Source organism: Rhinolophus hipposideros (assembly GCF_964194185.1).
Source record: "Rhinolophus hipposideros genome assembly, chromosome: 7".
Lineage (NCBI taxonomy): Eukaryota > Metazoa > Chordata > Mammalia > Chiroptera > Rhinolophidae > Rhinolophus > Rhinolophus hipposideros.
The window spans coordinates 75,415,076-75,431,225 of record NC_138053.1 but is presented as its reverse complement, the minus strand read 5'-3'; the positions used below and the strand labels follow the sequence as shown (position 1 = coordinate 75,431,225).

General features: G+C 41.6%; 1 protein-coding gene across 2 annotated transcripts in view; it reads right to left on the bottom strand.

Annotated features, from left to right (window-relative positions):
- Positions 1–16,150, bottom strand: part of LIFR (LIF receptor subunit alpha) — a 70,708-nt gene that overhangs the window by 43,358 nt on the left and 11,200 nt on the right. For both annotated transcript variants that reach the window (XM_081053898.1, XM_081053899.1), the window contains exons 2-4: positions 5,434–5,594; positions 3,951–4,065; positions 1,464–1,603 (exon numbers count right to left, since the gene is read on the bottom strand). In XM_081053898.1, the coding sequence (XP_080910024.1) occupies positions 1,464–1,603; positions 3,951–4,065; positions 5,434–5,575 (397 nt within the window). In that variant the 5' untranslated portion in view covers positions 5,576–5,594. The remainder of the gene's footprint in view (positions 1–1,463; positions 1,604–3,950; positions 4,066–5,433; positions 5,595–16,150) is intronic.

The window sequence follows — 16,150 nt, the reverse complement described above, 5'->3', positions numbered from 1 at the left end:
ACAGTCACCCTCTAATACGATGTTTGTAGGAATGCAAAGAGATTCAAAATTTTTGGAGAACAATTGGCAATGGATATCAGAAGTCATAAAAAGAGGAATGTCTTTAATGCAGCATTAACAGTTCTAGAAAGTTAGCCCAAGGAAATTATCACACAAATTGGAAAACATATATGTGCAAAAGATGTTCATTAAAGCATTAGTTATACTATTGAAAAATTGGAAAGAAAAACCTTGATGTTAATAATCACTTAAAGTCATTATAGTACCTCCATTTGATGGAATACTATGCAGCCGGTAAAAATAATACAGATTTATTTAGATAACAAGTGGAAAATCTACGTCTTCTGTGAAGCAGGTTATAAAGTAATATGAACCTCACTGCTTATATGTATATGTATAGAAAATGTATTTCATGGTTCACAGTATTCTCTGGGGGTACTGGGATCATGGCTGGTCTGGATAAAACAATCTCACATGGACCTCACATACAACCTTAGAAAGAAAACAACAAACGTGCTCTTCTCTCTTTATCTTGAAAGATGACCCTAAGTAGCATTACGCAGACAACACTTTGGCCAGAAGATAGGACAGATTCTAAGTTTCTGGAGAGCGTGCTTTGTTATTATCCTTTCAAAATCTATGCTGTCTCAGACACAGACCACTGCAAACATGCGTCCTGCCCATAAAATTGGACAGATCACTACGTTAATTCTATTTTCTTTCCCTGGCTTCAAAGTAAGCCATCTTCATGAGACTTATTATAATATCATTATGATGCCATTACATAACTGTTGTCAGGAGCCAACAAACCTGCTTACCCCACCATTAAGAGAGTCTCATTGCATAGCAAAATGTCCATCTCTGTCAGCCTGGGGTTATTTCATGCTTCCACTCAGCTTGCAGCATATGTAATAGGGCATTCAGTCAGTACATTTGTAAAAGATACCTGCAGTGTACAAGGCTCTGGGCTAAGTGCTAGGTGTGGGATCAAAGTCCTGCCCTCATGGGACTTGTTTTCTTGGTAAGGTGACACACAGTAAGCACCTAATGACATAATAAATTACTAATGGAATTGTGAGAAATGTCACAAAGGAGAAATACAGACTGCCTAAGGGGAAAGATAAGACAGGAATGGGGTCTCTGGGAGGGGTTGGTCAAAGACTACTTCCTAGAGCAAGGGGCATCTGAGAAATTCTAAAGGTATGCAGGAAACAAGGTAAAGCGTCTAAAAAAAGTATTCAACTTTGAGAAGGCTCTTGAATGTTGTGTCATCTATTTTGATTGCCTAGAGGACAAGTGTGTTTCCTTCTTGATGGTGGCTATGCTCCACAACCACACTATGGTTGCTGGGTAAATGAATGTATTAGTAAAACAACTGAAATTCAAAAGAATAGTCAATTTCTGCCAATTACAAAACACAACACTAACAAAAGCACTGTTCTGAGTTATTTTCAAATACTTACAAACATTCTTCTCATTTAGTATGAATTTACTTATAGAACTTCCAAAATCATGTAGAGGGTTTATCGTTATCTCATGATCACCAGGTAAAAGCGTTGGGATTTTAGTATTTGTTTTCCCCAATTGATAGCAAGAATAGGACCTGCAATATAAGAAATCAAATTTTAATCAGCAGATAAAATCAGCAGTATAATTTTCATTAAAAGTTGATTAACACAAAATGCACTGGAAAATACTTTATGCTCTTTTGTATACAAAAGTATGACAAGTTACACTGCATTTTAAGAATGAAAAAAAGAGGTTAACGGTAAGTACTTCGATGTGGGTGTAGGAAAAATAACCAGATTGTACTAGAAGGTTGAGTAAACTGAAAGCTGACTAGATGATTTTTTCAAGAAATTTCAGATTTTAGCATGCTCTTCCAACTGTCACCCCACTTCCCTTTGCAGCCTTACCCCCCACCTCCCTGAACACCCCATACTTCCAGATCAGATGTACACTAAGGTGGTGCTCAACAACACTAATCTCAGAAAGCAAACTGGCTACTTGTCATTTCTAAAATCATGCCTTTAATTTGTCTGCTCTGTCTTGGCTCATGGTTCACTGAACAAAACTTTCTCATCAGTTCTGCTTTTAAAATGTGTCTAGTTTCCCATCCATTATCTCTCAGACAAAAGTGTTTTTTTCCTCTGTGGTTCTATGGCTCTTTGTATCTTTATAGAACACACTCACATTCTTTTTACAATTATTCATATACACTTCTAAGTTCTCAAAACATTTTAATTCACGCATAGGGACTTTTGGTGGCTCCCTCTCCCTGCCCCTGCCCCAGCAGCTAGCCCAGGCCTCTTCACACTGTTTACCACTTAGGACTGAGGGCTTGAAAGTCAATTCATAGGAACGAGGCTTCTTTTGGTGCCAGTAACACAAAGCCACCTGAATTCTCTAAATTGTGCCATCTCATATGTTCATACCATTGTACCCAATTTTCTTTTAGCCTGGAATGTCCTTCTGTCCTTTTCTGTTGAGAACACTGAGCATTCCTGCTCCACAAGCACATTTCCTCTGAGAACCCTCTGGGGCGCCGGACTGCTAGCCAAAGGCCTCTGGCCCTTCACATACAGTTCTGTCAGCTCTCGACAGAAGCTTCTTAGGATTTGTTCACTGTGCACTCGCGGGGAGACGGAACTAACTTCCCCTCTGTGCAGCCTATGGTTCCTTAGTACTATGTATTGAATTTTTCAGGTTCTTTCCTTCTGGACTCACAGTAGGATTGCACTTCCCTGCTCCTCTGAAGCAAAGCATGGCGATGTGACTTTATTTGCATAGAAACTGGAGTGAAAGTCACATCTATCACTTCAGGAAGGAAGCTCTAAAAGCCAGCACAGGCTGTGCTCCCTCCTTCCTCTCCCTCCTTCCCTGGACATACTGCCTGAGCACTGCAGGGTGGGGGCCCCTCGGTCCGAGGCCCTAAAGAAGAGACAGGGGCCAGAGATGTCAGCTGACCCAAGAACACACAAAACACAAGCAGGAAATCATCCTTTATTTTCACAGCAGAAAATAAGATGTGAGAGTTGTTTCTGAAACACACCTGAATTCATCCAGGCTGATAAATTACCCTGAAATAATCCAGTGCCCTGCTGGGATCAGGAGAAAGCGAGAGGAATCACTCTGGCTTGCAGGCAGCCCAAAGGCCTCAAGTCCAGGCTCTGCAGCTTCTAGCCCACTCCAACATTACCTGAGAGAGTCAGGTGGTGTGACAGAACCTGCCACTTGCCTCCTCACATCCACTTCCCCCCTGTCCTTAATAGCATTATCCCACCGTTTATCTGGGCACACTGCCATTCAGCTAGAGGACATGACCCAGCCTCTGTGCAACTAGGTTTACTCACCTAAGTTCTGCCAATGAAATGTAAGCAGAGGTGTGTGGGACTTCTTAGAAGTCTCCTTAAAGAAAAAAAACCCTTCTTTTCCTTCCTGCTTTCTGGAATGTAGATATGATAGCCTCTCCTCAATCATCGTCTTGAACCATGAGATCACATGCTAAAGATGGCAGAGTAGCATGATACAGAGGAACCTGGGTCTCTCCCAGCCATACACACCATGTCAGCCTTGAACTGCCTACTCCAGACCTTTTACGTGAGAGTAAATGCCTACCTGTTAAGCCACTATGACCGACATCCCCTGTTAGGCACAGTTAAAACATCAACCTAACTGATACAGGTAGACGATGGTTTGGGATAGACCAGTGAACCTTCCCCAGGAGATCAGAACCCACAGCACAGGAGAAGTGTGCTCCCTACTCAGAAGAGAAACACAGGTTTGGCCAGGAGAAAGGTTTGTTTACATCTTGATTAAGGTAAGATTCACAATTTTTAGGAAATAGTGAGTTAAGACTTGAAATTTCATTTAAAAATTTACACAACAAAATCTTAATGCTCTAACACTTTGGGGTTGTACCTGTAAAGTCATGAATGTGTTTCTATTACCTGTTTTCAATGCAAACTTCATAAACAGAACCATGGCCCGCTCCGGAGGGTGCTTTCCAAGAACAGTCCCACACTTGTAAATTGTTAGTTATACACTTCAAGTCATGAGGAGCTCCTGGAGGAGAAACCACACACACACACATACCATGCTTAATAATTTAACTACATTGTAAAATGTCAATAAGTTTTTAAACTGTTTTCGATCGTAAGCACAAGCATAGGTGTCTGCAAAGGGTCCATGTTCTCTGTGCTGAGCTGAACCTGCTGTCATAGGAGGTGACTGGTTTTATATTTCTTTCTGTAGCTCTAGCTTAAAAAAGCTCGAGAGTAACCTGATGAAAGTGGGCCAACCACTAAACCACTTAGGGGTTAGGCTTCTATCAAAAATTCCACTTCCCGGCAACTAAGCTAAGTAGAGGGAGTGCCTGTGTAGATTCAGTGATGAGACCACGAGAGGACCTGGGATAATTTTAATCTCCATAGCCCCATTTGCAAAAAAAAAAAAAAAAAGTAGCTCTAGGGAAAAATGATGTCTTTCCCATGCCCACAAACATAGCTTCTAAACACTCCCAGGCACCACTGCTTTACTGCTCGCTACCAGAATGCCACCTACATAGAAATCCCATCAACAACCTTTAGATTTTTATGAAGCATATTAAATTTATACAGTAATGAACTCACAAAGGACTCAAAAAATATATTTCATGTGGATGTAAACAACTGAAAAGTAACAATTCAGAAGATTACAATCCTAATAGTACCGATATCTATAAAATAACATTACGTCATGGAATACGTAAGCACTATACAATGAAAAAAATGTCATTCTAAAAGGGAAATGAAAAGGAAGAAAAATGGAGGGTACAAGAAGGAGGGAAAGAAGGAGGACAAAAGGAAAAAAGAAAAGAAAGAAGAAAGGGAGGGAAGGGAAAAAAGTAATTATAGTGTGTAAAAGGTCTTCTATCTTAGATCCTCTATATAAGTATCTATGAAAAAAGTTTTTTCTTTAATTTTTATGTATAGTTGGCATGATATCCATAACAGCAGTAACTTATTTTAAAGCTATTTATAAGATAGAAAACAAAACCATTACAAGCGTTCACATTAGAAACCATCAGTAATCGTAATCAACTTATTCCATGGTGATCACGGGGAAAAGAGAAGATCAGTTTAATTGCGGAAATAATATAACAACTAAACTCAGGGGCAGAAGGATGATAATGGTCTTTCTAGAAAGAAGCTAGGATAACATCAACACAAACATTCTTAAAGTATTTAAATAAGATGAAAATAAATATTATTAAAGAAAGATATTTGATTTCATTGTACATGACATTTTAAGGTCCCTTTTAAAAGAAACCAAAAGAACATAGAAAAAAGAAGACAAAGAAATGGATTTTAACCACTGAAAACCTAAAGGTTTCAATAAAGGCACAAGATGGCAATGTAATCGGTTCATTCTCTATGACTCTGATGCACTTACCCCTTTTCTGGCTATTTACTTGATTCATTAAGTATAGAAGAATAAATGCTGATAAGAGCCACCGGAAACTTGAAGTTATCCTCATTCTTTTACTGTCCACCATCCAGGATGGTTGTCTGAAACATACGGAAATGTCCACCATCCGTGCAATGTCTTCAGTCCTAGATGAGAAGTTCAAATGGTGTTCAAATTGCTGAAAACACAGGCCTTATGCTTTGCACACAAACACTGAAAATGGATACTGACAACTACTGAAATATAGTGTACATTAGTAACTTTGGGGATACTGGACTCAAGCTGACTTGGCTTCAGGAGACATTTAAAATCAGACACAGCTGTTGCTTCAGGGATCTATTATAGGGTCAATTTTCAAGAGATAAGATTCAAGTTCAAGATTATAACTGAATACATGTTTATCAACTCCCCACTCTAATGTTACTAAGGTAAAGAAAAACGGTGCATAAAACTGAAGTTTTGACAATTTTAAGTGATATGTGGAATGACATTTTAAATTTTATTTCGTATACATTAACTTCTATAGTCACTGATTTATGACAATATTGTTTTTCTTTTCCATTTACACTGTGACATAAAGTTTCTATTTCATATAAATTTGAATAGTTTAAAGAGAGCAAAAACGAGTAAATAATAATAGAGGGTGTTTGTAGATGACAAAAATATTGATAAAAACTAATAATAATTGATAATAACGCACAAATGACTAAAGTTTAACATCACAACAAATGTAATGGGAAAGGGACGTTGCTAGAGGAGATTGCAAGACAGAGCTGTTGAAAACTGAACGCCTGGGTCTGGTGGGTGGCAGGGAGGGGCTGTGACAGCGGCAGGTGCTGCTCAGCCGAGAGCTCCTGGGTAATTGACAGCAAACGCTGAGTGCCTGGCCTTCCCTAATCCTGGCACGGAAGGCACAACACTGAACTAGACAAAGCGCCTGCCCTCAAGGGGTTTAGGCTCTGGCACGCAGAGACACATATACAAACAGGTAAGAAATTTCAGATCTTGGTCCATACTTGAAAAACTAGAGTACGTCAACGTGTGTGAGAATGTGTGAGGGAAGTCTGCTACCTGAGCTGACATCTGACTGATGAGAAGACCACCGGCACTATAGGATCAGAAGAAAGAGGATCGAGTACACAGACCCTAAGACAAGGACAAGCTTCCCAGGACGAGAGGAGGGCGACAAGTCAGAGATGTGGGCTGGGCCGGCCACAGAGGGCCTCATGGCCATCGAAAGGACACGGGGTTTACTGAGGTTGAGATGAGAAACCACCGCAGTGTTTTAATCAGGGAAGATCACAATCCGATTTACACTTTAGGAAGATTTCTCCAGCTGCCACTTGGAAGACAGATTCTAGGGGAGAAGAGCAGAGGTAGGGAAACCACAGTCCAAATGAAAATGTCAGCGCCAAGGACTGGGGTTCTAAGAATGCACGAGGCGGTCAGAATCAAGCTGCTCCAGAGGCGGGGTCCTCCGATCGGCGCATTCCACGCAGGGTAGCATGGGGGTTAAAATCACAGATGGGGTCTGAACCCCAGCTTTGCACCTATTGGGCGATCTTCACCTCTGCGTGCCTCGGTTTCTTATCTGTAAAGTAGGGATAACTGTATTTTCCTCATAAGTTTGTTGTGAAGATTATATGAATAAATATATGGAATAATATATGGAATAATGCCAAGCACATAGTAAGTGCTGTGAGTGTATTCTGTGTATTGTGTGAGGTATAGGGAGACCTCATAAGAAGCAAGGATGGCTACTAGATTTGGTGGAAATACAATGATGGAGGACGGGCGGTGCCACTTATATTCTCTCGGGGTACGTGAAGGAGAAGGCAGTGACTTACTGGGGTTGAAACTAAAAGATTCAAAGTCAACGTTGATATGCGCCTACTTCCCACTCCACACAGAATGTAAAAGAACAGGTAAGAAAATCAGAGCAGCTAGCAAAGACAGAGGTGCCAAACAGGAAAGCTTTCCACATCTGACATTGAGGGAGTCTTCAGAGAAAAGATGTCCCTGTCCCTTGTTGAACAAAGGCTGCCAGGCAACAAGTCCTTCCAATGTTCTCCTTGTCAGGCCTAATGTTGTCTCATTCTTACACTGGAACAGACGACCAAGGATCACAAAGCCTACAACATTAAAGAGAAATTCAGGATAAATTAGATGACCAAAAGGAAAATAAAAATTACTCCCAGAGAAAATAGGGATAATGTGGAAAACAGGAAAACTAAAAACAAAAACAAACAAACAAAAAAACAACAGATGACAACCACCTCTAAATAGTATTCTCAGAGCAAACATGGCGCAGCCATAGAAACAAGAAAAGGATGCAATGAAAAAGGAATAATCAGAAATAAAAATAGCTCTTCTAAGTTAAATACATTGCCTGATATTAAAATTTCTAAAATGACAGATTAAAGCATTGAGCAATCTCAGAAAAAAGAAGACAAAAATAGAAAACGTGAGAAAGGAAATATGAGAAACAGACTTGATAAAGAAAAGGAAATCCAACATCTAAATAACTGAAGCCTAATAAAAGAATTAAAAAACATTCTTCTTAGAGAAAGGAAATGGCAATATCTTTTGATTATTGCTGAGTACTGTCAAAAAACGAGGAAAAGAATCCCAAATAGCTTAAATAAATATAACCAAAACACGCACAAGTCACAAGCACACATTTTAAGTGTTCAATTATTTTCTGGATAAACAACTTCCTAGTCAATTCCATTATCATTAAGCTTACTCATTAGAATGAAAATGTATTCGTGGAATGTCTAAAATGCCAGTTGCTAATGTTATAGAATTACATAGCGTGTGCAGGAATAACTCAATAAAGCATACACAAATGGCCACAAACCATATTCACGGACTGGCTAAACATTATCTTGAAATGAGACAGACCCTCACTACAAAGTCACAGTTATTCCAAAAAAGAGAAGTGTGTCCCCGAAGTGACAAGAGGGGGCCGGAGGCAGCCAAGGAGCTCTGGGCCAGGTGTACTCAGACTCATCCTGACTCCATTTTCTCAGTGGTGTGACTGAAGGCAAATCACTTAATCCTTCCCTGCTTTAGCGGCCAGCCCTGCAGCACAGAGCCCAGCACCTTTCAGAGTCCCTATGAGAAACTTCCCAAAGTTAAGCTGCAATAGTCCGCTGCTGTTGGCAGGCGGCAAGCAGGCAGACACAGCAGCACAAGGTCAGGGCCGCTCCTCAGGAGGTCGGGAGCCCAGGGCGGGTTGCTCGGGAACAGAAGAACCAAAGGCAGTATCACCAAGGCCTGCTTAACCGAAAACAGGCAGGATGATACGGAAGACTTGCTTTTGTCGTCACACTAAATGACTTACGCAAAATTTTCATTTAGGCAATATAATATTATACTTGTAATAGATCTGGGTTTTGTACCAAGCAAAACTTTCAAATGGACTTATTTGAGGCCAGGACATGAACAGAGCCTGCCAATGTACGTGTACTTCTAGGGGAAAAAAGGGACAGGTGGAACTTGTCTCAGCTCCTTTCTGATAGCAACAGTATCAGAACTTGCCTTCCCCCCCCCCCAAGGCTTTATTCTTAAAGGGGAACACATTTTTATAGAATTTCAGGAGCTAATTTTCAAAATTAGGATAGCTGTCTCTTGAGGCAGCAGCAGAGAGCCCATGAGAATGCCTGGAGGGGCGTAACATGTAAACTACCCAGGCAGGTGCAAAACACTGTTCGCCCATTCTCTAGAGGTTATTACTAGAGGACGTAATTCACCCCCCAAAATGAGGTAGAAAACAAATAAATGAGTAAAATGGTCCATAAAACTTGAGTTTTAACGCAGGGAAGAAGCACTGTGTGCCCACCCCACACCCCCTTGCCCCAATCTCATTCCAGGTCACATTAAAATTAATACTTCTCCAAGCTGCTGGAGCCCTTCATGAGTTTATTTGCACCTGTTTTTCCTTGTGCCTGGAATTTCCTCTGTACTCCTTTCTGGCACCACCCTTGAGTCACCTGGGAAGCTCTGGTAGGAGGTGGAAGAGCTCAGCATCACCTCTGCAATACCTTCTGGGATTCCCCCAAAGGTTAGCTGCTCCTTCTTCTGCTCCCAGGACACTTTAATTACATCCCTGTTACAGGAGTTGCACAAACTATGACCCATGAGCCAAATTCGATCCACCTCTGCATTTGTAAATAGTTTTACTAGAATACAGTCATATCCACTGTTTATGTGTTGCCCATGGCTGCTTTCCCACTACGGTGTTAGGGCTGAGTAACTTCCAGAGACTGCATGGCCTACAAAGCCTAAAATATTTACTCCCTGGCCCCTTATGTTAACTTTGCTGGCCGCTGCCCGAATGCATCACTTCCCAATTTTGTAATTCCTCCCACAGGCCGTGAGCTCCCTAGGAGGCGTGCACTGCTAGCCCCAGTGTCCGGCACGTGCCTGGCATGGAGCAGACACTCGAAACTCGCAGCCGGCTGAGGGATGAATGCATAGCAAGACAAATGAATGTATGTCCACGAAGCACGCTTTGATTTTCAGGCTTCATGCTAACTAACCCCAGTACTGCCAACACTGGGAACCCAAGTCAGGGCTGCGGTTCCCAAACCATGCACAGAGGTGCCCCAAGCCACAGAAGCAAACCGACTGGGTATTACAGTGTGTTTTAAACTTTCAAAGGAAAGAAAGTGACATCTGTTCAACACTGTCAGGACCTTTAGTTCAAGGTAGTTCAGGTTCAATGCTAGGCCACGCTACATGCCTTTCAATGACGCCATATCTTTGTGAAGGGGAAGGAAAGGGTCACTGGTTGCTGTGATGAAACACAAATACCACCCAAAACTCAATGCAGAAATGGAAATGAGTGTGGCATGTCCACTCAATCTCCAAGGTTTGAGAAGTTATACAGTACCCAACAGGTTCACACATGGGGCTTTTTCAAAATGAAATAAAAATGTTATTTTTGCTTTAAGTTGATATGCATTATTTTTCAAACTGCTGTTAAAGTGTCAGGTCATAAATACTCCTTAGGTTGTTTGCACCTAACTACTTCATAAAAAGAACTGTTAGGTATTTCTTTTGACCTGGGCGCACCTGGGTAAAAACATTAATGAAACACTAAAGGCACTGCCAACCAGGAAGTTTGGCAATCTAAGTCGGAGGACAGCTCGACTGCTTACAGTTTCCATTACCATATTTTAATTTGCATTCTGCATTCAGGAAGATAATTTAAAACTGAAATTTAAGTTTTGTTACGTTTTTAAGAATATACCTTTGTGGATTATACAGGATATTGTTTCTCCAAAATAACCAGTTATTTCTTGGTCTGTGATTCAAATAGAATATGCTTGTCAATTTTTAAGTTTGTCTGCATTTCCTGGGAATTTTTTATACACAGTCATCTGGACTTCTTATTTTTAGGATCCTTACGATGCTCTGTGTGGGTTTTGGTAATCGGCACTCCAGTGAGGACTTCTGTTAATTCAAGAGCCTGTTCACTACCAACTTCAGCTCGTCAGAACAGATTTGAGCACGTCACTCCAGGTCATCGCCTTTCCAAGGCTCTCCCTGCTCCAACATCAAGCTCCTGGTCAGCCTGGTAGAAAAAGCCCTACAAGTGGCCTCCCCTTGTCCCGCCCCACTCCAAACCAGAGCGGGGCTCACCATTTGCAGCTCCCCAAGCACCCCATACTCGCACTGTATGTATGTATGTTTGGGGGCTTCCCCTCAAACCACTGCGTCTATGGAATACCCGTGGACAACGTTCTCAGTACTCCAGTCCTCATCCTTCAGGGCCCTCTGAAGCTCTATTACCACATGGAACAGTGGCATATATAATCTACTCATCTCCCACCTCAGCTAGGCTGTAAGTGACTGGCACGCAACAGCCTTTGAAAAATGTTAACAAATGTCTATCAAACAAATATACTTGTTTCTTTCCTCTATCACAAGGGGGACCCTTCTATTATTAAAGAAACCTGAAGAACATCCTTTCCTGTTCAAAAATATCCAAGAGACCTTTAACATGCAAGAAAGCATGATAAAAAGCTTATCTTCAAAAAGAATCAGAAACAGCTCCACTTCCCAGTACCTGCGTCTCCACACTCACCAAGGTCAAGGATTATCTCTCTCTTTTTTTAATCTCTTTCAACTGTTTGGTCATAAATGGCATTTTCTTGCTTGTGTGGTCAAAATAGTTTTTCATATGTTTATCGATAATTTGCAACACTTTATTTATAAACTGCAAATTCTTCTGCCCATTTTTGTAATTAGGCATTAATCTTTTCCTCACTACTTGATAAGAAAGAAATATCATAAGATGCGTATTAACTCTTATATACATTGCAAATGTATTTCCTGGTTTGCTTTCTTACTTTCCAATGAGGTTTTTGTTTACTTCTTCATTAAGTCAGATTTCTCACTTTTGTCCTTTATGGTTTCTGATCAAAACTTATTTCTCATGCCAAGAGGAACCATTCCCCCCCCCCAAAATGGTTACCACTTATCCCCAAACCATTAATTAAATAACCCATTCCCTCACCCGCCGACACACGATGCCGCAGGTACCATTCCTTCTCAGCTTCCTCGGGGAATCCTTTCAGAGCCCACTGCTTCTCCACTGCGTCCTCAGGGAACAGCATCATCTATTCCCGTGGCTTTACCCTCCACTCATAACCAATGACTTCCAAATCTGTAGTTCCAGTATTGGCCTCTTCCCTGTTACAGATTAACCATCTGCTAGACAAGTTTCTTGTTTATCTATAAAAATCCACTCAGCTGAGGTCCTTCAGGACAGGAATAACAAAACGTTGAGATACTACGTATCCACTTAGATACTTCATCGACTCCTTCCAAGCTCTACATGCACACAATTGAACTCACTTTCCCTTCCAGACTGGCTCTCTTATGCTCCTGTCCCCCTTCGTAAACTAGCCTCTCCCGACTCCCCCTCCTTCCTCATCCCTTCCACCAGTTTTACCTCTAAACCTGCCTTGATTCTTTCCACTCACCTCCCCCTCTATTGTTCATTGTCACTGCTCTGGCTCAGGCCTTCATCTCAGGCACAGGTAATTTAAGTCACTACTTAGTTCATTTCATCTCATGGCCTCCAGCAACGGCCTCCCACAATCCATCTCCCAAAATGACTCTCCTGGCTTCAAATCGCCTCTCTCTCTCTAACCCTCAGCATTTGTTCAAGCTCCAGGCCAACGGTCAGAAGGCTGTCCTACTAAGTGCTCAGCTATAGAGAGGACAAACTCGATTCAAATGAGGACCCCACAATCTGCCCTGCTCCTCGACTCCCCAGCCTTGGGGCCTCTCTGCCACTCGGGTCTCTTGCAGACCGTCACCTCCAGATAGCAGCGCTCTCTGAACGCTCCCACTGCACTTCGTTTAACTTGTACTTGGGGTGCAGCACATCATCCCAGGGATTACAGAGCTTTTTCTTTCCCTGCCTCCCACCATCTTTTCTTATAATTAATTTCATAATCATTAATTATGCTAAGAGCAGAGACTGACCTTGCACGTAAGAAGGTTTTACATGTGCTAGATATTCAGGATTTATTGAGTGAACTGAACAAGTCCACCCCAATGGGTCTGTGGTGAGGACCCAACTGGTTCCTTACGTTCTGAAGAGAAAGGTGAACAGGACGCTTTAGAATGCACTGGTCTGCTATAGAAAATTTTACGAATCAAAAGGCAACATCAGCTTGAATTGCTGGAGGGTTTTTTCTAACTACATGGGGTAAAACTACCCTTAAGCCCCTTTTAAATTCTAAGAAGGAAAAATATTAATATGTAATAGTTTTGTGTAGGTGAAATGCTGGTTTTAGCTGAGTTAACCATGATGATATAGAATTCATAGATATTATATTTCTGATATTATGCATTACTTCTGTACTATTTATTACAAGCAGGCACTGTGTTAAATTCTTTAAATGCATATCAAGTTTAATCTCTGTGACAACCCTATGAGGTCAGTATCGTTATTCTCCCCTTTCTTATAACAAGGAAAAGGAGGCACAGAGAGGTTCTGAAACTTGCTTGAGGTCACACAGCTCGTTGGAGGCAGAACCTGGATTTGTATCCAGGTCTGACTACAAATCTCATCTCTAGACCATTACTCGAAACTGAAAAATGTGGGGCAAGAATTCACTGAACCGGAGTCCGAAGTTCTGGGCTCCAGTCCCTATTCCTAGTCACCTAGTGACTAGGTGACAGAAATAGCGGAGAAATCCCCTAATATTTCTAAAATCACACAACTATGATCCAGGGCCTACTTTCCATACTTTAAATGTCATTCAAAAATTTATAGTTGTATTATGCTTAGATGTGACAGCGTGTTTGTCACCCCTATGAACTCGGAGATGAAGAATGTGACCCAGAATGCTGATCACACCCACCCCCTACCCAAATGAATGCTGTTCTTGGGGGGAAAGATCACCTGCTTCACCAAGCACTTCCATTTATCACATCGTGACAAAGGTCAGGCAGTGGATGTTCAGGAAACAAAACAACCAGCCACCACCTCAGTCTGAACAAGATCTTATCAGATGCTTGAAAGATACTTATGAGCAAGATGAAGAAATACAGGTTGTAAAAAAAAGCTACGTGATCAGCCTGACTCAAAAGGTGCTAATGCGTGGACGGGTTACCTGGACAAAGGTTATGCACAGACGTGATAGAGTTCTGGGTTTTTTTTGGCATTTTCATTAATGAACCGGATGAAGATTAAAAACAAAAAAAAAAGAGTACATTCATCAAATCTGTGGATGAAAAAAATGGGCAAAGTAGCCAATACTGGATGTAATAATGAGTATTCTGATAAATTAAGCCAACAACCTAATCTAATAAGATCAATTTAGCATTGATAATATCAGGGTACAAAATCAAATGATGATGAAAGCAACAATAGCATGCATAAAATGAATAAATACAGGTAGGACGAAATATGATTTGGCAGCAATGTGTGGGAAGAACATGGAAGACTGGTTCATGAAATGGGCCGACAATGGAATATAACTGCCAAAATAATGAGAGGAGGGATAGTAAGTGTTTGTCTCCTTGTTTTATCACAAAACATGTCTAAAATCCTGTCCTCCAGTGGTAGTAAAATGGGAGGATTCATTTTCAGTCTGAAAAATCCGTAAGTAGATAACCCAACATTAAGGTATTATTAATATGAACCATAAGCTATTATTATTGTCTGTATACTGCCCAAATTATGATTAATTCTCACTCCAATATAAACCTTACTCTAAGTATTCTTATCCCATCTCTCCATAAGTGCAACCTACTTCCTATTTTTTTCTCCCAGCTTTAAGGAGGTATAACTGACAAATAAAATTGTATATATTTAAAGTGTACAATGTGATGATTTGATATACATCTACATTATGAAATGATTCCCACAACTAAGTTAATTAACACATCTGTCAGCCCACACTTACCTTCCTTTGTGTATGTGGTGAAGAGGCTTCGCTCTCCTCTCCCAGCAGCTCTCACGTACACAAGACAGTAAGTACGATTAACCACAGTCACCGTGCTGTGCGTTAGAGCCCCAGGACTTCTGCATCTTATAACTGACACTTGGTACCGTCTGATCAACAGCTGCAGCTTCAGCGGCTACCTTGTCACTCTGGACTTCACCTGCTCCCAGTTTTATAATACCACCCACACTTTGGGACCCCTTGACCGTTTAGCAACTTAAGGATAAGACATCAACATATTTGAGAGCTTTAAACACACTAATGCTTTCTCACTAAGTTTAATCAGAAGCTTTAAAAAGGGGCACGGGAGACCGAGCATGAGAGGAGCTTACTACGGCATGTGTAAGCAGTAGTCATTACTACTGCATGTGTCACTGCCTCAACATTATAAAGAAAATACAGACAAGCTTCCAGGGCCGGGCCTAGTTGGAGCCTGGCAGGGGGCTCTCCCCTGGGCCTGCACCACTGCAGTGCTCCTCACTGGCTGCTGGACTCCCAAGCCCTCCATGGCACAACCTGGAGTCACCCTTCTGAAATGGCAGTCTCAAATGCTTGACATTTTCCATGGCTTTCCCTGGCCAACCAGAAAAGGTGGCAACCTTAGCATGGCATGAGGCTCTGCTGTTTCATGCCGCCTACCTTCCCAATCCCATCTCTGCCACTGCTCCACAATGCTCCTGTGCTCGAGTCCCACCAAACGTGCCAGGTTGTCATCCTGTGTCACTGTACACACTGTACCCTCTCCTTGGAATGGCCTGCTCACGCCACTCTTCCTTGTCCAGTTGAGAAACACCAACTCGTTCTTCAACACTCAGCACATGCACATTGCTCCAGATGCAACCTTCCCCCGTCTGTCCCCCCAACACCGAGACAGATGTCAGTTGCCATCCAGAGTATCACTGTTGTCTATCTTGCAGTAGAACTGAGAAGAAAGTGAAACAGTTCCTATTGTCTCTATTAAAAGCATAAAGATAAAACACAAATCACACCCACTCAGCAAGCAGAGACTTCCACTGTCCCTACATGCATGAGTTTTTGATCCCAGCGATAGTCCATGAAACGCATGAGTGCAGCAATCACAGCTTGACTATTTGTAAGTGAGCTGAACGTTCCCAAACAGAGTCACCTGTAATTTCATGGACGCTGGCATCTGAGAAAGGATGAGTTGGCTAAATTCGGTCTACCCAACAGTCTAATGTCTGCATGTCAACACAGCTTGGTTGCTCTCT